This window comes from Solanum dulcamara, chromosome 4 (genome assembly GCF_947179165.1).
Source record: "Solanum dulcamara chromosome 4, daSolDulc1.2, whole genome shotgun sequence".
NCBI lineage: Eukaryota > Viridiplantae > Streptophyta > Magnoliopsida > Solanales > Solanaceae > Solanum > Solanum dulcamara.
This window is the reverse complement of record NC_077240.1, coordinates 2799363-2821181: the sequence shown is the minus strand read 5'-3', so window position 1 is coordinate 2821181 and position 21819 is coordinate 2799363. Positions and strand designations below refer to the sequence as shown.

General features: G+C 31.5%; 3 protein-coding genes across 3 annotated transcripts; 2 read left to right on the top strand and 1 right to left on the bottom strand.

Annotated features, from left to right (window-relative positions):
* Positions 1-3801: 3801 nt before the first annotated feature.
* LOC129885483 (RING-H2 finger protein ATL65) lies at positions 3802-5515 on the bottom strand. The gene has a single exon (XM_055959771.1). The coding sequence runs from the start codon at positions 5438-5440 to the stop codon at positions 4190-4192; it is 1251 nt and encodes a 416-aa protein (XP_055815746.1). The 5' UTR covers positions 5441-5515; the 3' UTR covers positions 3802-4189.
* A 9964-nt stretch (positions 5516-15479) lies between these two features.
* Positions 15480-17639, top strand: LOC129885481 (CASP-like protein 5C1). The gene is made up of 3 exons (XM_055959769.1): positions 15480-16775; positions 17170-17302; positions 17389-17639. Exons 1-3 carry the CDS (start codon positions 16636-16638, stop codon positions 17587-17589), a joined length of 474 nt encoding a protein of 157 aa, XP_055815744.1. The 5' UTR covers positions 15480-16635; the 3' UTR covers positions 17590-17639.
* Positions 17640-20108: 2469 nt separating this feature from the next.
* On the top strand, positions 20109-21395 carry LOC129885482 (uncharacterized). The gene is made up of 2 exons (XM_055959770.1): positions 20109-20453; positions 21180-21395. Exons 1-2 carry the CDS (start codon positions 20220-20222, stop codon positions 21375-21377), a joined length of 432 nt encoding a protein of 143 aa, XP_055815745.1. The 5' UTR covers positions 20109-20219; the 3' UTR covers positions 21378-21395.
* Positions 21396-21819: the final 424 nt, after the last annotated feature.

The following is a 21819-nucleotide window of genomic DNA, read 5'->3' as shown; positions in this document are numbered from 1 at the left end:
TTGTCGCGGCGTTAGTAACTCTAAGCGGGCGGTGGAAAAAATTAAAGTTGACCTTTGGACATGTAAAATGTTATTTTATGCACAAATTGTGACGAAAATGACAAATATAATAAAAAGAAACCTATGCAGACAAATCTCTACCGTTCCGTATGTCCCCAGTACTACCTCATACTTGGAGGTATCGTCAAATTTAATCTTTGTCAAAAAAATTCAGCATTATTTTGGTAAACTATCTTATTGTATATAATTTAATATCTCCAGTTTATTTTGTAGTTTGGTACTGTCAGTATATAGATTTGTGGAACCCAATTAGAACCGAATAGATGTTCGAAGAGTAAATTAGAAAGTTAAAAAAAGATTGACACCAATCTGAAGTGGTCATAAAATTAGATCATTTCCAGAAGATTTGGGTTTTTAATTCTTTATTTTATATCATATTTATAAGAGATTTTTCATTTTTATATGTATGAAATCTAAATCGATTATTTTCTTTTATTTAATTAATAAATGGTCATACGGGATCATTTCCACAATTCAATTGTCAATAAGATTCATTTAATATTAAGAAAATAATAATATTTTCAAATAGAATCAATATTTTTCCTCCCCTTTAAAACTTGTATGACTATATGTTTTTAAAAAATAAATTTGGTGGACATGTTAAAGGTCTTACTAGAAGGGTTGCTCCACCAATAAATTTCATTGTTGGAAGTAAATGCATGTAACATTATCAGTCAAATTTTCACATGCATAACTCCAACATTTCTTATTGTACTACTACCTTGTTTATAGCCAAGTGTTTTTGTTTTTAAACTGGAGAGATCTCTACTTTGGTTTATTTTACTATTAGAAAATGAGGAATTAGCATTTAGGTATTATGCGATTGAGCAATTGCTAGAGTGAATCCCCAATTCTCCGAAAACAAATATTGATCAAGAAGTTTGGGAAAATCCTTTCGGAAATGCTAAAAAAAACCTTATTCACATTATAAATTGGTTTCTTTTTTAATATTTTTGTCATTCCCTCTCAAATTTGATTTTTTTTATTAATTTATTTATCAATTATTGTTTCATACATTGGAAATATTTTCAATGCATGGAAAAGGGACGTATTTATAGCATTATAACAAATGTTTTAAGTAGTAGTATCAAATACATATGCAAGGTATTTTAATTTTTTTGAAATAGCTAAAGTTTTATCATAAACCACTTTGTTTTAAAAAATATATATTACGAATATGACTTTTAGCGAAGTAATTTTATCAATCACTGTACCTAAACAAATTTAAATTTTATTATTTTAAAATATATATATGATTTGAAATATTCAACAACGATAGAAAAAATTCAAAACACTTTAGACATGATAACATAAACGCATTATAAAAATCATATAGTCTATAAATGTCAATTTTAGTTAATAGCAATTCAAGAATGTTACGCAATGTTGTAGTCTTCTTCAATTTGATAATTTACGAATCATTACTTATATTTGTTATTAATATGTCCATTAAATAAGTATTTTATTGATTATTATGTTTAAACTAATTTAAACTATATATTTAAATATTTTTTAAATATAGTTTGATAATATTTCAATAACGATAGTTAAAATTCAAAACACTTTAAATGTGGCAGATATCGACATGTTATATAAATATAATAATAAAAAAATATAGCTCATAACTGTCGATCCTAATTAACAAAAATTCAAGAAAATTACATATTAATGTTGTAGTCATGTGCCCTTATATTACGCCGATTTAATAACTTGTGAATAGTACTTATATTTACTATTAATATGATCTCTAATGAAATAATTTTATTAATTATTATGTAAAAGTAAATTTATACTACATACTTAAATATTTTTTTAATATAATTTGACAATATTTCAATAAGAATAGTCTAAACTCAAAACACTTTAGACATGATAGATATCAACACATTGTACAAATTATAAAATTCATATAGTGCATAAGTGTCGACCCTAGTTAACAATAATTCAAAAGAGCCACACATTAACATTATAGTGTTTGTGACCTATGTTACACCAATTTAATAACCCGCGAATCATTACCTGTATTTCTCTATATGTAATTTTATTAATTATTATGTTTAAATAAATTTAACTACATATTTAAGTAATTTTCTTTAATATAATTTAAAAATATTATAATAAATAATGTCAAACTAAAACCACTTTTACATGATAGACATCGACATATCGTAGAAATCATAAAAATATATATATTTATAAGTGTCGACCATAATAATAGCAACCCAACAGAGTCACACATTAATATTGTAGTCACATTTTAGTCTTGAATTGTTGATTTTATTACAAAACTTTAAGCTTTTGTGAATGATGAACATATCAATATTGAGGTAGGGAGAAAAAATGACTATAATGCTCTATTTTAATGGCTAAAGTAATAAATACAATACAATTAAATTATTTGTTTAATTATGAATTATATATGTATATATTAATTTTTTATCTACTTAAATGTGAGATGGTACAAATAATAAAGTCAAATCATTATCATAAATAAAAGAGACCAAAAATTTATAATTTTCTCATGTACCAATAAAAATTAATATAATTAATAATAAGAGATTAATTATAAATTATTTATACGTGTCTTATATATTAACTTACCAAACTAAAAATAATTCCCAAGAGAACTATAATTAAGTGGTACAATTAGACACCTTATCAAATCAAGAATTATACAATATATCTATCTCTCTCTCTCTCTATATATATATATATAAACATATAGAATATATACATATACAATACATACATATACATATGATTTTATTTCTATTTTTTTAATTTTGAAACATCTTCTTAATTAACATAATTGAAGTAACTAATCATGTATTCGTTGTTAGAATTGATGAAATAATAATATCAGTTACTATAAATTATTATTATTTTGTGTAGAACAATTATAATATACGAAATTTTATATGTTATTCAAGGTATAGTTATAAATGTCTTATTTTTCTTCATATTTAAAACATCTAATTTTTAAAATTATATTATGATTTTTTTCTTTAAAAAAATGCACACGTTGTATGAACGGTCTATTTATTATTGTAGAACTGTATATAATTTTATTCGTTGATTATATTTTAAAAAAAATCAATTGTAAATTTGAAAACCCCTTCAATTTATTAAATTGTGTATTACTGAGTAATTGACTTATATTTATTATTAACATAAATTTCAATTGTCTCTTTGGATAGTAAATCCTATAAAATCCTACATTATACTAAAAAAATTAATGTGATATTCATGGTATAGTTATAAATGTCATATCATCAATTATTTTTAATAAGTATCTAATTTCCATTGTTTTTTCTTTTGAAAAACATCCATTGTATAGACTAATCTATTTAGTTGGTTATATTTAAATAAAAAAATCAATTATAATTTTTTAATTCTGTGATTAATTACTAGTATATTTTACTAATTTTGTATTATGAAATAATTAAGTATACTTTTAAGTAGATAAGATATTCATTTATAATTATTATTAAATTTTTTCAAAAACTTAGTTCTGACATCCCCAGCGGTAAATTTACTAATCAAAATTTGGTACCTTTACTCATGGATGGGAAACGGGTTAGCAAGCAAACAATGAATACACCAAAATTCGATTTTTGTACTACCAACTTAAATCTTGAATAGGATTTATCACGTATGAAATTAAAGACAAGTGCTGGGAGTTCTTTCTTACACTATGATCCAATGCAAAAAGTTCAAATCATCATCAACCTATTAGGTCCATTCCGTGAGTAACCTTTGTTTTTTTTTTGGGATAAGCTCCAACTCTTCTCTCTGTAACTCTTAAAAAATAGTCAAAATTTCCCAATAAATTAAAAAGCATACATAGCTTTTTCTTCTTCTCAGCATTTCAACTCTTAGCCACTAGCCCCCCTCACTCTCTCTCTCTCTCTCTGTATTAAATGACCGCCACAGGCCAGCAGGCATAGCATTAATTTTCTCTTCTTTCTTCCCAATGTAACTCTCTCTCTTACTCCCCCCAACCATTAATGTCACGTGACCCCATCATCCGCGCGCCTCCTCGGTCATCGTCCGCCATAACTATGATCGATCGGACGGTTGTAGTTTCCCCAAAAAGTTCATTAATGATCCATGTGCTGTTCATCGATCCTCACCGTCTGTGATACCTGTCCGGTGACAGTAAGGCTTCTGGATCACCGCTCCTTAGACGGCTAGATGAGTATACAACACCACCCGCCGCCGATGTTCTCATGAACATTGGGCTTGCGAATGATTTGCTTCTTCTTGACGAACTTCCACCTCCGCCGGTACTGTATCTTGCGCTTGACTCCGATAATGGGAAAAATCCACCTCTAGTCCGCCGGAAAAACGGTGATTTCATTCCTCTGTAATAGCGGAAGGAGAATACTCTTGGCTTTGTTAACGAGCTGAACGGTGAAGGCCTTTTGCTCCAGAAGCTTCCTGATCCTATTGCTCTGCGGTACCGCCACGGTGAGGCAGTCGCTGGTTCGAGCATTAGTCTCTCTGATCCCAAATTTCTCTCGAATCCGAAGGAGTAAGAACGTTTTAACAAAAAATCACGCCCGGTAAATCTCTCCTCTGATTGGATGTTCCTCCTTGGCGACGGTTCTTGTGTGATCTCTGACACCGTCGTTGTATCGGATTCTGGCTGAATTTCATCCAAAGGTTCTAGAATTGTGCTCTCCAGCATCATGTCATCGAAGCTCGGGCGAATCCTTGCTGCCATCAACGGAGTAAACGGCGACTCTGGGCGGAATATTCCGGCACGACACAAAGGGCAATTCGCGTGTGATTTGAGCCATATATCAATACAGTCCACGTGAAAGGCATGCGAACAAACCGGAAGCGTGCGCATATAGTCGTTCTCTTCGAACTCCAGTAAGCAAACCGCACAATCGTGAACACCGCTTTTTCGAGTGTAGACCGAAAGAGGAATGGTTTTGATCACTGAATCATCCAATCCATAAGGAGATAATACATGGAAAGCATCAGTAGGATTAAACGGATAAGGAGGCGACTCAATATCACCGGCAGATGACGACGGAACATAACGTCGGCGACGGCGGCGCCACAGTTTATAACGGCCGTGTAGACGAAGCAGATGGCGGGAGAGTAGCCGCGAGTAGGTAATGATGACGAAAGCGGTAGCAATAATAACGACCATCGCAATCAAAGGAGGGCTGAAATCAACCGGTAACTTAGCCGGTGGTGGAGTAGTTGATAAATCTGATGCTGACGTGGACGTTGATGAAGTGGTTGTAGTTGGCAATGTCGACGCATGATGAAACGGCGGCGTCGGCAAAGGTGAAGGAGCATTCTGAGAATCATTAAGGCGTAGCGGCACCGGTGCCGGAGCCGGTGAGGGAGCAGGAGGGATCATGATGATGAGCTGCAGGGCAATTAACGAAGGTGGAGTTGGTGCTTTTATTTCCTACTCCCTTTATGAGGGGGTTTGGCTAATGGGGGGGGGAATGTGTAGGTGTAAATGTTAGTGCGATTTTTGTGTTTGTGGATTTTGACTAGCGAAAGAGAGAGGGACGCTGATTTTTTTGTGGTGCTTCGCGTCACTGTTACTACAAACAACAACGAGTAACAAATTTAGGATCAGTTTGAAAAGCCCCTAGTAATTATAATTAAAATTGATGCCATTATTAATATAATAATTATCAATTTAATAATTATAATGATCTGTTTGTTTGTTAGAATGTAATTATAAATGTACTGCTTGATTGTACAATTATAAGGTTATTTTAAAATTTAAAAATTATATTAGACAAATAAAGATTTTTATAAATGATATGAAATTAAATATTTAAGATATATATTAATTAATAAATCTATGTTCTTAACTAATATTATAAAAAATTATTTATTTATATTTTTTAAAATTATATATTTTAATTAATTTAATCATAAATGCAAAAAGTATAAGATTTTTATTACATCATGAAGTGTATGTTTGAAAAAAATGTTAATATTATAAATATAATGTGGTAAAATTATTAAAGTATTTGACCAAAAATATAATCTATCAAGTATAACTAAAAAATAAGTGATTTACAATGTGAAATATCAAGTCAATATTATTAAAACAAATAAAATGGAAAATATGACATAAATTCTAAATTCAAAACAAAAAATTTAACATAATACTCTTGTATCAAATTTCAACACAACGTACATAAATATGATTTTTTTTTAAAAAGAAAAAAATCTATAACCTTATTTAATAATGAATTTTACTTTAATTTAAAAATTAGAATACTAACAAAATTATGCAAATAAAAAAATAAAATAAAAAATAAATAATATAAAAAATTACATGAATCACGTGAAAAAGTAAAGATTGGAAATAAGAAGAAAATAAAATATAAATAATAAAAAAAATAAAAAACATATTTTTAGAAAATATTTATCTAAAAATAATAGAAATAAAACTAAATTAAAATAAAAAAATATAAATATAATCACTCAATTCTAATAATATTATGACTTTTTGAACATGCTCTTTGGGAAATCTCACGAATTAAAAAAAGAATAAAGTATACATAATCTTATCAAAAATAAAAAATTATTTTTCGAAATCAATATTCACTTACTACAAGCTTATAACAAGCTCGTCGAGGAACGACACATCACCATTGTTGTTGACTTTCTTATTGGGGGTTTTGCTGATGTGGCGCCATATAATTGGATGTGTTGGCAGTGAAAAGATTTTGTGCTTATAAATTTGAGATTCAGAGTTTTTTTTTCTTTTTGAAGTGAGCACATCACAAACAGAGAGAAGTATTATTTATGGGGCATGATAATCTGTCTCCTCATTTTAAGTCGGGCCGTATAAGATACTATAACAACATAAAGTTTTAATCAAATTGAAGTTTGGTGAAAAATGTTAAATCAAATGTGACTAATGAAGTAAATTTATAAAAAAATTGTGGTAAAATCAATATGATATATATTCAGATCATAACCATATAAACTTATATGTGTGCAATTTACATTGTGAACGTGAAACGAAGAAAACTGAGAAAAAAACAATATGAATGAAAGTTGAGACGAAGTCATACGTTCCTCATATTTAATTATCTTAGCTTAATAAATTTAAAATTGAAACACTAGAAACTTTTAAAGATGGAATCAATGCTTTTCTAGTCTTGCAAAAAACAATCCACTAGACTAATATTTGACTCGTTGAAACTGGAGTCAGCAATTGATATGTTATGGATTCTCTGTTTTGTTTTATTTTATTTTTAAAAAAGAAGAAGTGACAAGAATGAGATCCATACCTAGAATCGACAAGCACATGTGCATTTTGAGAATATTTTTGAGAATGGGGAAAGGGCAAAATAACGCTAATATTACCAACTTGTCAACTTAAGTGTACAATGTACGTATTTTGGATGTGATCGGTATGAAGACAGATGTTTTTTTAATTTTTGGAAAACAAATGAATTTTCATATTTATTTTCTAGTATTTGATAGTAGACAAAAAAATATTATCCCAAGAACAATTATATGTTATTCATCCAAATAATATGGAGGCGATGGAATGGGATGGTCAAGGGTGAGGGTTGGAGATTGGGTGGGTGGTGGAAAGGAAATATAAACTTGAAATGTAATGTATGCAATTTGTTTTTTCTAATTTCATTACCAAGTGAACTTGTTTTTCAAGAGAAAAATATTTGAAGATATTTTGATTAATCAAACATCAAAAAACTAGACATCCTTAATTAGATAAAGTAAATGTCCAATCATCGAGTATGGCAAAGAGCCTGGAAAAAATTTCAAATTGAATTGAATTTAGACTAGTTGAAATGCATCAACTTCATAAATGAATAGGTGATTGATTCAACTAAAAATTACTTGAATTGAGATGACACGAATTAAGATGGCTAAATGATCAGTCAAAATCTGATCAAACCAACTCTTATCAATTTTTTAATTATTTTCTTGAACTTATTTAGTAGCAAACAAAACAATTATTATTTTTAATTATAACTATATATAACATATGAATTAAAAAATTGATAAAATTTCATTTAGATCAATTAAAATTTATATATTTACACAAAAATTGATTGAATTTTAACGGATAAAAAAGATCTAAGTAAATGTGGAATCATTAACCCACCTAAGCTTGGGTGAATAATTGTTTCTTTACGCTAATTTTACCGACCATAGATATAACTTATTCAAATTATCAATATTTATGTTCTTTCTTCACCACTAATTTCAGCTTGAATTATAAATATTATTGAGCTTTTTTTTTTCTTTCAATAAATACAAATAATGTAATTACCAGCTAGGGGTTAAATCATTTCCATCAATTCTATGTTAAAAAATAATTTTAATATGAAGTTCACTTAACAACAAAAAAGAAGCAAAAAAACAAAAAATATAACTCCTTAAAAACTTTAGTGGGTCGACCATAGTCATATTAGACCCGGCCCAAAGGCTGATGGGCCTGAGGCACCTAGTCTGATTTTCGGGATTAAAAAAGTTTAAAACCCTCACCGATACTCCCGACTCAGTTTGGAAGGTAGGGTTTTAGATCGTTCAATCTCAAATCTCAGAAGAAAAAATGTTTCCAGGAATGTTCATGCGTAAGCCTGATAAGGCATCTGCTTTGAAGCAGTTGAAGACCCACGTCGTTCTTTTCGGTACTTGGGTCGCCGTGATTCGGGTCACCCCATACATCCTCCACTATTTATCCGATCAGAAAGAAGAACTCAAGCTGGAATTCTAGATTACAAATTCTCATTGCTCCTCTTTTTTCTCAGGTAAACTTTTCCTTGATTATACAATTTTCAACTTCATCGTTGAGTGCGTGCTTATGTGTTTTTCTCCTGATATATGGAATTTTGCTTGGATCAAGTGCTTTGTATTATTGTAATTATTATTTAAGCGTTTGTGTATATAATTCCGCTGATGGGAGCTTTATTTAGTATAGCTAGTTCCAGATTAGATATAGGAAAAGGGTTACGGTACCATAAAAATGGTGAAATTATGATGAATCCTTTGAGTACTGAATGGGTGTACAGTTTATTGATATAAACGCCCAAACTTGTTTGGAATAGAGGTGTAATTGATTAATGTATTAATACAGTCGGCTTTTGTATTTGGCTCAGCTCATTTTTATTAGTGATGTTGATGTTATGGGGCTGAGTTGAGCAATAACGAGTTAGCACTTGTTTGAATTTTGAAGGCTTAAGTAGAGTTGTTTGCCTGGTAAATCGGGTCTTCAAACTTTCTTCTTTGGCAAAAGTGAATTTCAGTGGCCATCCCAATTAGAGTCTAGTTGATATGGCTTTGACAGTTCTTTATTGGTGTTTATGTTTGGAAATTCAGTTATTGACCAAAATCCTGCAAAAGATATCTAACAACTCAGAAGGAAAAAATAGGTCAAAAAAAAGATCAATGAAGGCAAAAAACCTAATCCTTTAAGTAACGCTTTTTGAAAACTCAAAATTGAAAAATGGAAAGATAAGCTCATTGTAGCAGAAGACCTTTATTAAGTAAACTCGAAATCATCGCCAGAGAAAATAAGGAAAAGCTTCAACAAATAAACTTCAAGATACCAAAAAACAATTTTACTTGACTTTTGACTTGATGTTGATTGATAGTTTTGACAAAGAGATTAACTAAGGAACATAATCCATCTCTAGATGTCTGTCCAAATCTTTAATAAAGCAAATAAGAGCAGAGAAGAACATTAAATGATAGTAATCAAAGATAAAGACAACTTTGAGATTTAGAGCGTCATGATTTGTTAAATCCCCAAGTTCCAAAATTTGACAAAACATGACTGAGATTTCCATAAAATAGGTTCTCCCTTAGACAATTGTCCGTTAGAGAATATGTGAGATAAACTTGATTTAAAAGAGAGGAATATGAGGTTGGCATTGTGGGCTGAGATGGTTTGAGTACCTTGGGGTCCTTTTCCATACTGGTAAGTGTACTTTTATCACTTTGAGTGCTTGTTTTAGAGGCCAATTTTGGTAAATTGACGTTATATCATTATGGAGTTTATTTTATCTCCTACTTAACTGGACCAATCAAATTAAAATGCTCTTAAAACTTTTAAATTCCAGTAAAAGAATTTGTTCAAAAAATTCTCTCAAGCTCCAACGAATCTATCTATAGAGACAATTGTTCTTCTCCGATGTAAAAGCATTCAATATCTTTGGCAACTCAAAAGACAAAATGTTCTCTTGCAGCTCCTTTACAACTTCTTTTGTAACCTCAAGTAGTTTCTTAAAACTCACGTAAGCAGTCACAAATTCATCATAAACTGGTGCATAGGAAGAGAACTCATATGTGATCACATCCTTAAGGAACACTCTGGTCCACAATAGGAGTTTTAGCTCTGCAGATCGATACAATTTAGTAGGACTAAAACTTACACCCTTTAGTGATTTAATCCCACTCGCCCTTAAACGAATCCCCTTTGATTTCAAATCCGTCATCAAATGGAACACGTATAACCACGCGTAATTGCATTGCCATCATTTTTGCAGAATCCACTGCAATAGTTTTCGCTCCAATAAGATCATGAACTTGGTCTGTAACGATTATTCTTTGGAAAATGTCAAGAAGGTGAAGGGCATTCTTTCCCTAACTTATTGGTTTCTATGATCTGTATCATAGCAAGAAGTCTCTGAGGGAAATGTGGGGTTTTTCGCACAACAAATGCCTGAAGGAAAAAGCAATAGAAAGTTAATGATTGAAATTCTTTAGAAGAAATTTAATAGATAGAGAGAATTTCAACCGTCATCTTTGCGGGAAGAAAGACCATTAAATTCGAGATTGTAGGTATAAGAAATCAAGATTAAATTTCAAGAAATTTTGAGAAGCAGTCATGGTTGAGAATGTTGTCCAAAGGACTTGTTGCTATGATTTTTGAATTGTTAAGCGAAACGGTGTCAGAGTTGAACATGGTTGTTGCATCCACTAACAATCGATATTGGTGGCTGGATTTTGGTGCAACCATTCATGTCTCTTGTGACAAGAATCAATTCAAGACCAAATGCGAAGTGAAGGAGCTTGAGAAGGTTTTGATGGCCAACCATGTCAATGCAGATGTTTCAATAAAGGAAGGGAGGCTAGTTACAGTTGAAATGAATTTCACCTTGGGACAAAAGTTGACATTGCTAAATGTATATTATGTTCTTGAAGTGAAGAACTTAATGTATGATAGTCAATATTGGCGGTTGGATTCAGACACAACCATTCATGTCTGTTTTGACAAGAATTAGTTCAAGACCTATGTTAAAGTGAAAGAGCCTGAAAAAGTTTTGATAGGCAACCATGTCAATGCAAATGTTTCCAGAAAGGGGATTGTTGAAATAAATGTCACCCCAAGACATAAATTGACATGGCCAAATGTGTACCATGTTCTTGAAATGAAGAAGAATTTAGTGTCTGCTAGTTTGCTTTATAAGAAACTGTCGCTGCTAAATGTGTACCATGTAATGCTTCTATATATGTTGTTGAGTGTGATTCTCTTTTATGGCATGCTAGATTAGTACACATAACTTTTGGTTCATTAAATTATATGTTCAAAAATGGTTATATTGCTTGCAATAATAAACATGCAGGAAAATGTGAATTATGCATACAAGCAAAAATGAAAACAGAACCTTTTCAAATAGTTGAAGGAGTTATCAAATTAATAGATTTACTACATCCTGATAAATGTGAATTTAATGGAGAATTAATTAAAGGTGGTAAAAGATATTTTATTATCTTTATAGATGACTTTTCTATATTCACTTTAGTTTATTTACTTACGACAAAAGATGATGCTTTTTAAAAATTTACAACAACATACCTAATGAAACCCCACTAAGTGGGGTTTAGGCAGGGTAGAGTGTACACATACTTTACCACTACCTCGTGGAGGTAAAGAGTCTCATTCTAAAAGACCTCCAGCTCAAGTGCGTCAAATCCAAGTTAATGAAGAAGAAAGCATAGTAGTTAAACAAGAAAAACAGTGTGCAATCGACAAAAGCAATAACAACAATAAAATAGTGTGATAATTGAACTACAATAAACTACATATTGCAATAGACACCAAAAGCAAGATCCACAAGTGTACGACTAGTACTATGACAGGCACCAACAAGCCTAAATCCTCGCAGGTAACACAATACTCTACCTCTACTAACCTTCTACCTTAATTTACAACATTCTCTTCTTCCTATTTAGAGTCATGTCCTCGATAATATGAAGGTGCGATATGTCATATCTAATCACCTCTCTTAAATACTTTGTCGGCCTACCTCTACCCCTAGATATACCCCCTACAACCAGCCTCTAGCACTTCCTTATTGGGGCGTCTGAGCACCTTCTCTTCACATGTCCAAACCATTACAGTCTCTCTTTCCTCATTTTGTCTACGACAGAGGCCACTCCCACCTTTTCCTTGATGACCTTATTTATAATCTTGTCTCTCGTTGTATGTCCACACATCTATCTCAACATCCCAATCTCTGCAATATGCATCTTTTGAACATGTGAGTTTTTGACTGACCAACACTCCACCCCATACAACAAGAACGGTCTAACCATCATCCTGTAGAACTTATCTTTAAATTTAGGTGGTATTCTTATGTCACAATATTCCAGAGGCAAACCTCCATTTCATCCATTGTGCGCCAATTTAATATGTGACATCATCATTGATGTCCCCACTTCCCTTGATTACAGACCCAAAATAGTTTAAATTTTCTCTCTTAGGAATAGTCTGTGGCAAGCTTTTCAGAAATTTTAAGAGTATAAATCTATTGTAGAAAATAAAAAAGTTAAGAAAATTAAGATTTTTCGTAATGATAGAGGAGGTGAGTATTTTCCCATTGAATTTGATTATTTTTGTGAAGAGCATGGTATAATTCATTAGAAAAGTGTTCCTACACACCACAACAGAACGGTTTGGCTGAAAGCAAAAATAGGACTACGGTAGACAGGGTTAATACTATGTTAATGAACTCACATTTACCACGTAATTAATGGGATGAAGCATTAATTAAAGCATGTCATATAGTAAAGCCTTCTAAAAGTATGAATGTCTCGCCCTATGAACTTTTGAACAACAGAGAGCCAAACTTAAGTAATTTTAAAGTATGGGGGTGTTTGCATATTATATGATTCTGGATCATCGAAGGTCTAAGTTGGGGCCTAGAGGAATAAAAAGTGTCTTTTTGGGATGTGCACAAAATTCAAAAGCTTATAGGCTATTGGATCTAAAGGCTAAAGTGATTGTGGATTCTATTTAGGTTGAGTTTCTTTAAAATAAATCCATAAATGATTCTGTTAATGACCCATTGGCTGAACCTATTTAAAGTGGATTCTATACATATAAGATGTCACGGACTAAGAGACCGTGTCTTCAAGAGACCCTCCTTTTTGGAAGGAGGCCATTTGTGACGAAATGGACTCAATTATGTCGAACAACACCTGGGTTTTAGTTGATCTTCCTCCTAGATCAAAACTGATAGGTTGTAAATGGCTTTCAGAAGAAAGTATAATACAAATGGTTCGGTTCGGTTCAAACCTTCAAAGTAAGATTAGTTGCTAAAGGTTTCACTTAAAAGGAAGATTGATTATTTTGATACTTATGCTCATATAGCAAGAATAATATTCATTAGAGTACTTTTATTGTGAGCATCTATATAACTTATATGTACATCAAATTGATGTTAAGACTGCCTTCTTAAATGGAAACCTAGATGAAGAAATTTATATATGACAATCTGAAGGATTTGTTTGGAAAATAGAAAGGGAAGTGAGAAATTGATAAATTCTCTTTATGGCTTGAAACAAGCCGCAAAACAGCGCCATAAAAATTGATAGTGCAATATAATTAAATGGTTTTGCTCATAATCAAGCAGACAAATGTATTTACTCCAAGTTCACGAAAGAGTATGGAGTTATTATTTGTCTTTACATAGATGACATGTTGATTTTTGGTACAAACATGCTTGAAATCTTTTAAACTAAGAAGTATCTAATTTCGGTCTTTAAAATGAAAGATTTGGATGAAATAGATATTATTTTAGGAATCAAAGTTACAAACGATACAAATTGACTTTATCAGAGTCATTCTATATAGACAATCCTCATCACGTTTAGTCATTTGGACATAAAAGAGTTTAATAATGGGGGAAGGGGGGCCCGAATCCTGCGCATAGCGGGAGCTTTAGTGCACCGGGCTGCCTTTTTTTTTTAATCCTTGTGACTTAAGTATCAAGTTGACTGAAAACAGTAGCAGAATTCTAGCACAACTAGAATGTGCAAGTGCCATAGGTAGTATGATGTATGCCATGCATTGTACTAGCCATGATATAAAATTTGTTTGTAAACTTTCAAGGCTTACTAGTAATCCAAGTAATAATCATCTCAAATCAATAGATAGAGTACTTGGTTATTTAAAAAGAACAAAACAATTTGGCATATGCTACAATGTTTTTCCTACTGTGTTGGAAGGATATTTCTAACACAAGTTGGATTACTTGTATTAATGATAACAAATCCACTGACGGATGGATATTCACTTTAGGGAGTGACACCATTAATTGGGCATCCAAGAAACAGACTTGTATTTTCCATTCTACAACGGAATCGGAATGTATCGTAGTAGCAGCTGCTACAAAGGAAGCGAAATCACAAAGGAACATGCTATTAGGCATAAAGTTGTGGCCACAACCTATGCCAACCATTTCCATGTTTTGCAATAGTATGACTATGATGTGTGTAGTCCACAATAAGATTTGTAATCTGAAATCAAGACATTTAAGCTCAAGACATGCTTATATAAGTGAATTAGTAACTAATGGAATTATTTCTGTAGTGTATGTGAGATCTAGCAAGAATATGACAAATCTACTTATAAAATCATCAAATAGAGATGGAGTACAAATATGTTGTGAAGGAACGAAACTAAATTCCTTAAACTAAACACAAGTAATAGGAACTCGACTTTGAGTAATGGGTAATTATAAGTTACTTTGTTTTGTTGAAACACTGATCTCCTTTAGAGAGCCTTGATTCCAGTTCTAGGAGTTAAAGAGTTGTTAATTACCTATCATAACAAGGGTATAATGACAAACTCTTAGTGCAAACTGTTATGAGGATAGGTTGATTTAATCTGAATAAAATTTGCAAGTGTAAAGTAACAGGGACACAATGTCGAGTTTCACATATACGGGCAATGTTTCTTAAATGACAGTGAATTTATTCATGCCTCAATGTTTTCCGTCGTCTTCTTTTTGTGACAATTATGTTGTGCAATATTCTCCGGGGCCCTTCACACTCCATTGGTTCTTAAGTGATTTATCAAACCACATATTGTACTACTTGGCACTTATAGCGTTGGTGTTTATAAACTTCTTGATTTATGCTCTTGCGTTTTCCTTGTGCAGTTTATCTCGATGAATGGAAGAGGAGCAAATTCTTCTTTCTTGTCCTTTCATTACCATATATGTCCGTGTTTTGAAGTTTGTTGACATATATTTGGAGAATGGTCCCTAGTTGTTTGAGATAAAACTTGCAGTTTAAGTGATACATTTTATCATTTTTGTATATGTAGGCGTGTTGCTTAATTGTTCTAATGCAACCTCGCTAAAATGCTTGAATGTGCTATACTCTTTTTATGGGAGAGACCAACAACACACAAGTTTTCTTGTGTCAGAATAAAAAAATGAGAAAAAAATAGAAGTATTAGCTATTTCATCATCTTTTTAACTCCTAATGTGTACATTTGTTGGATTTGTGAAAGGCGGACCAAGTCCACTGGTGCAAAGATCTCTAGTATCTCATCCTGAAATCTGCAGCACATGCTAATGATTTTGTAGAATTTTCAAATTGTTATGTTTAAATACGTAATTTCATCTTGAAATGAAAATATGTTGCAACATCTACTTATGCGTTGTATCGGCACATAGTTGGAAACAATATTAGTAACTAGAACTACTCTGATCAAATTGGAGACTCTCTATGCACTACAGTTGGAGTCTGGACAAGGTAGGTTGAACGGAGGAGATACTACCCCTACCTTTTATGTCACTATTTTGTCAGTAAAGGCAAGTAGTATCATTTTAGTTGGTCTTTGTATATTTTGGCTATTTGCTTTGCACCTACTTTGTGAAAGGGACAATGGTTAGCACTAATTTTGATTCGCACTTGTGTTTGTCCACTCATTTTGTGTCTGGTTCATGTTGGACATTCTGCATAGACGCTAACTTAAACAAACTCCAAATAATTTATAGCCGTCTCCTCAAAAGCTAAAAAAGAAAAAGAAGCGGTAATATGCAATTCCACCTGTCAAATCCTTTCATAACATCCCACTTTTAAAAGCATTATGGATATCATGCACAAATTCCCTACTTCAGAGTTCATACACGTACTACTTCAAGAAGAAGACCATGAGAAAGAAAAAGAACCAAGCATCCACTTATCCAAAGATTCTTGAAATTTTATGCTGATGATCAAGCAAATAGCTTGAAGTTTTGTTACATGACTTTCTCATGAATATATTGGGGAGGCAAAGATACCATTATTGTAGAATTCAAACATTAAATGGCCATGTATGATGAAGTACCAGGAGCTGTTGGGACAAGTGCTGGTTTCGCTTTGAGACTTGGGCAGACCATCTTCTCTGCTGCTTCTCTTTTGTTCATGTATTTAGGAGTTGAATTCCACAACTATACTGCCTTCTGGTAATTTCTTCTTACGTCCCTTCATTTTATTTTTCTTGTCAACGTATTTAGGGTTGGTTCTATACGTTCAAATGAACCCATTGTTTTTTCAACTCGAACTATATATAGGCACCCCCAAAAAAGGTATATTAATAAGATCACACTTACCTACTGACTCTAAATCCTGGATTCATTTCTGCACATATGGACTCTCTGCGTGCATGGCCTGGGAACTAAGCACATACAGCAGAAATTCATATTTTTTCTTGATTTAAATTTTCTTCAATAATAAAGAAAGTGACTTTCTGAGATAATAAGTAATTATTAGTTGAGTAACGATCTTAGAATTCAATTCCTCTAATTGTGTGCCATAATATTACGATCCTCTTACCTGTTGATCTATTTTCTTCCACAGCTTCTTAGTAACAATCATGGGTTTGGTCATTCCCTGGAGCATCACTTTGGCGTTGATTGACATATACTATGTTTTGATTCGTTGCCCCATTCGTCAGCCCGGAATCCTTCTTTTCATTGTTATTGGAGATTGGGTATGTCTTCCTCTTCTTGAAAGACTCCTCCACATTTGAATCTTTTCTTTTTTTGACTGAAAAAAAAAACACAACATTTTTGACAGGCATTATCATTCCTGACACTAGCAGCAGCTAGCTCAATTGCTGGAATTGTTGATGTTTTGCACAGGACAGATGAAACATTCTGTCCTGCTGGATTATGCAGTAGATATCAGATATCTGCTGGGTTAGCCTTCTTGTCATGGTTCCTCTCCATGACTTCATCTCTTTCCAATCTTTGGTTTCTTTCTTCTCTCACAACCTGATCATCAATTTCCAACTATGCTTTTAGTATTGGAGGAACTATTTATTTTCTTGTCGAATCTTGATTGACTGAAACTAGCATCCGGGAGAAAGAAGAGTATGGAATGGGATAGGTGGGGAAAGAGAAACATCTTCTCTATTTTTTAAAACTTTGTATCAAGTCAACATAGGACAAACAAATAACAAATCGAAATGAACTTACACGCGCGAAACATGACATATATATATATATATATATATTACATGTCTATTGGGTTGCTTCAATGACTATTGGGCTCCCATTCTCTTTTAAAGATGTTTTACCAAACAATTTGGGCTATTAGCAAGGCTTCCTAGAAGGAAGGGTAGGCCCAATATATATTAGATAACTTTCCAACCTTATGAAATCCATGAAAACTTTCTACAAAAGACTAGGAGAATTGGGGTTCAAAAAATTGTTGGCAGACATGATACATGCTCATGAATCCAACTAAATCAACACAAATAATTAGGCTGTAGAAAAGCTAAGAAGAGATAACCTAAACAGAGGTTCATCCAACTGCTTAAAATAAAATTAGCTTACAACGATATATGTATAATCTATGTATAATGTGCGTATAGTTATGTATGATTACTATATAATTTTATGTATATATACTAGAAAAAGTAAATAATGAATCTGACTGATTATTTCTGTAAAAGATCCTCAAAAAAAAAAGTTCTCAGGTGCCTCAAGAAAAAAGAAGAATGGAATTAGATGCAATTTGGCTTTTATTCTGTCAAGTAAAACACTCAATATCACTTACACTCAAATATTCCAGAGGTCTCTTTGTACTAAAAAAAGCAAGGAGAAACAAAGGTAAAAAAGAAAAAAAAAAGTAAACTAAAGGAAAACAAAATTGAACAAGGGAAATAACTAACTTGACATTATGAGACAGACACAAAGTAAACCGATGCCTTAAATTTTCCAACATCTAGAAGTCTCGAGTCTTGACCATAATTAGGGCATGATTCTGTATATAATCTTTTTAGTAACCATCCGAGATTTGAAATTTACGACTAATTCAGATTTGACACCATGAAGGACGCTACTATAAACTTGTCACGGGTTCGATTAAATTCATTAGTTTTGGCCTAGAACATATATTTGTATTTAAAAATCAGGAGTTTTCGCATTTCTAAAACTCGAACACGAAATTTTTGATCAAAAATGGAAGAATTCATCTATCCGGAGGCGAATTCAGGATTTTACAACATGGAATGCACTACTAAAAAAAAAGAAGGAAAAATGCATTAAGTGAAAATTGATCCCTAGTTCTCGGTAAAAAAATTAAAACCTTTAACCATGTGCACTATTAAGCCTTCTTTTCCCTTACATATATGCTAGAAGATAATATTATTCCATTTTAAAATGTATATATATAAAATACCTAATTTTATGAAAATATCATAAGTTCACATGCCCCATAATTTAAATTATAATTTTTGCGAAAACATCCATCCCACTACACTTCTTGGTAATCATCTTTTTTTTTTCTCTTCCCAAAGGGAGTAAAAAAAGATGACACATCAAAGTTGAGTTGGAAGAAAATTAAAGTTTCTTAAAGAAATGTGATGCTTTATGGTACTATAATTTAGCATCTTGAAGAAGAAAAACAAAGTGTTGAAGTTAATATTCCGTGTAAGCTTAACAACTTTGGACTCATTTTCAAAGGTAAGCAATATCAAGAATCATTTTCTCTTTTCACTGTGCTCTTATTCTATATTTTATTACTATTACTTAGTCAATTGGAAAAAAGATAACATTATTAGCAAAAATAATATTAATCGGATTACGAAGAATAATAATACCAAGCTAGGAATTTGTTCCTTCGTGTAATCAATTAAATAGAACCAGATGTTATTCTATAACCCATATATTTGTCCTATGTGTGTCATATCCTTTTCTAGTTGAAGAAAACTAAATGTGAGGTGAGGATAACTTTTTGGATTATTAATGGCAGATTAAGAATTTAAATTTATCCATCTCATTTTATAATTGTTTTATGTATAAATATAAGGTTCAATTTCTAAACTTTGAGTTCTATTGAATTGACAAGACCATATTTGGATCCATGTCCACTATTTTATTTAGCTAATTAAACTACTTACGAATTATTTCACGTCAGACTTTATTATATTCTACCAAAAATTAAACCTATAGTAACGATTTTTTTAGCAACGGTTATTATTCCAACTATATGAATTTCTTCAATATTTCTGAATTCAAGAATTTAATTTAGGTAAAATTACCCTTTTACACATATTCTCCTAATATATTTACTTTTATTCCCATATACACCAAAAAATTTCCAAATTCCCTCTTTTTCCTTTCTCTCTCTATACCTCTCTGATACATCCGCCTATTCCTTTATTCTTGCCCTAATTTGCTCTAGTTAATTTGTTACTCTTCAACTGTTAATCAATTTCAAGGTTCCAAATAAGGTATATTTCAATCTTTCCTTATATGGAATTTTATTTCATCCTCATTCAATCTGATTTCTCCTAAAATTTGTATATTTTGATTTCTTCTGAAAATCTTTGAAAAATCTTCTAAATTTTTATCATTTGTTTTCTTCTGTAAATCTTTCTGTTTTTGTTTCTCATACCTTCAATGGAATCCGTTCATGGTCTCAAACAGTCCACTAAAAATCAACGAATTCTTGTTTCTCCTGGTTCTGATTCGTCTTGGGAAGGTTACGACGAAGTTAGATCCAAACATCGTAACGATCCAACAGTGATGAATAAGCTACGTGAGAAATTGAAGTCGAAAGCTACAGTTAAACATGCACCCAAAGAAATAGACAACAAGATTGAAGGGGTTACAACACGCCCTAATCTCCCAAAGGTATGTGTTCAATTAAGTTTTTTGTTTTAGAATGAAAATTTTGTGAAGGTTTTAATGATTCTGATACATATCATTTATGTATCAGATTCATAATGTATTTTTAAAAGGATTTTTTTTTGGAGATTTTATATTTCTGATACATCATGTTTAAGTGTCAGTTTCTGTTGTTTTAATTTTTAATGATTCTGATACATATACATTTATGTATCAGATACATAATGTCTTTTTCAAATGTATTTTTTTGGAGATTTTCTATTTCTGATACATCATGTTTAAGTCCCAGTTTCTGTTATTTCAAGTTTAATGATTCTGATACATCTACATTTATGTATCAGATACATAATGTCTGTTTCATATGCAATTTTTTGAGAATTATTATTTCTGATACATCATCTTTAAGTCTCAGTATTTGTTATTTTCAAGTTTTAATGATTCTGATACATATACATTTATGTATCAGATACATAATGTTTTTTTCAAATGCAATTTTTTGGAGATTTACTATTTCTGATACATCATGTGTAAGTGTCATTTTTTGATGTTTCAAGTTTTAATGATTCTGATACTTCTACATTTATGTATCAGAATATAATATATAATTGTTTTTGATACATCTTCTGTATGTATCAAATTCTCATCTCATGCATCAGATATTTTAATGCATATGATAGATCGTATTTATGTATAAAGTTCAAGTTGTATTTAACCATTTTCATGTCAATGCAGGAAATGAAATACGTCATCAAGAAGATCCCGTCCCACCCATTGAGATTCGGAACGGCATATAGGGCTAATTTTCTTGATGATTTTGAATCATCAATAGGTGGAGATATTGTTGTCAGAAGGCTATGGATGGTTATGTTAGCGATAACGACAATAAAAAAAAAATTAGGAGAGACATCTCTCCAAACCAAGGAGAACTGATTGATGTCGAGTAGTTTTTTTTTATAGTAAACATTTTAGGTGATTCTGATTCTTTTAATGTATCTGATACATAAACTGTAATGTATCAGATTTAATATGTTTTAATATTTTCATACATCAGATTTACTATGTTTTTCTCTGGTGTCAAAATCGAATATAAAATCAAAGTTTATGTTTTATATTTCTACTGTATCAAACTTGTATCGAGTATAATATTCATAAGTGTCACATTTTGTGAATTCTGATACATGAATCAAGTTTTATTTATTATGATACATCATGCACATGTATCAGATTCTCATTTCTCAATATTTAATGATTCTGATACATTAATTTTTAAAATTCACGTACATAACTGTCGCCTTCTTTAATAGATCAGTAATTGATATAAAGAGCCAATCTTTTATCCATAAATAGCTGATGTGCATTAACTATTCTATAG

Bases quoted from the DNA above. Each gene is read 5' to 3' on its own strand.
- LOC129885483 (XM_055959771.1), bottom strand. From the start codon at position 5,440: ATGATCCCTCCTGCTCCCTCACCGGCTCCGGCACCGGTGCCGCTACGC.
- LOC129885481 (XM_055959769.1), top strand. From the start codon at position 16,636: ATGGCCATGTATGATGAAGTACCAGGAGCTGTTGGGACAAGTGCTGGT. The intron at 16,776-17,169 runs GTAATTTCTTCT...TTTCTTCCACAG, and splicing joins CACAACTATACTGCCTTCTG to CTTCTTAGTAACAATCATGG. The intron at 17,303-17,388 runs GTATGTCTTCCT...CATTTTTGACAG, and splicing joins TCATTGTTATTGGAGATTGG to GCATTATCATTCCTGACACT.
- LOC129885482 (XM_055959770.1), top strand. From the start codon at position 20,220: ATGGAATCCGTTCATGGTCTCAAACAGTCCACTAAAAATCAACGAATT. The intron at 20,454-21,179 runs GTATGTGTTCAA...ATGTCAATGCAG, and splicing joins CACGCCCTAATCTCCCAAAG to GAAATGAAATACGTCATCAA.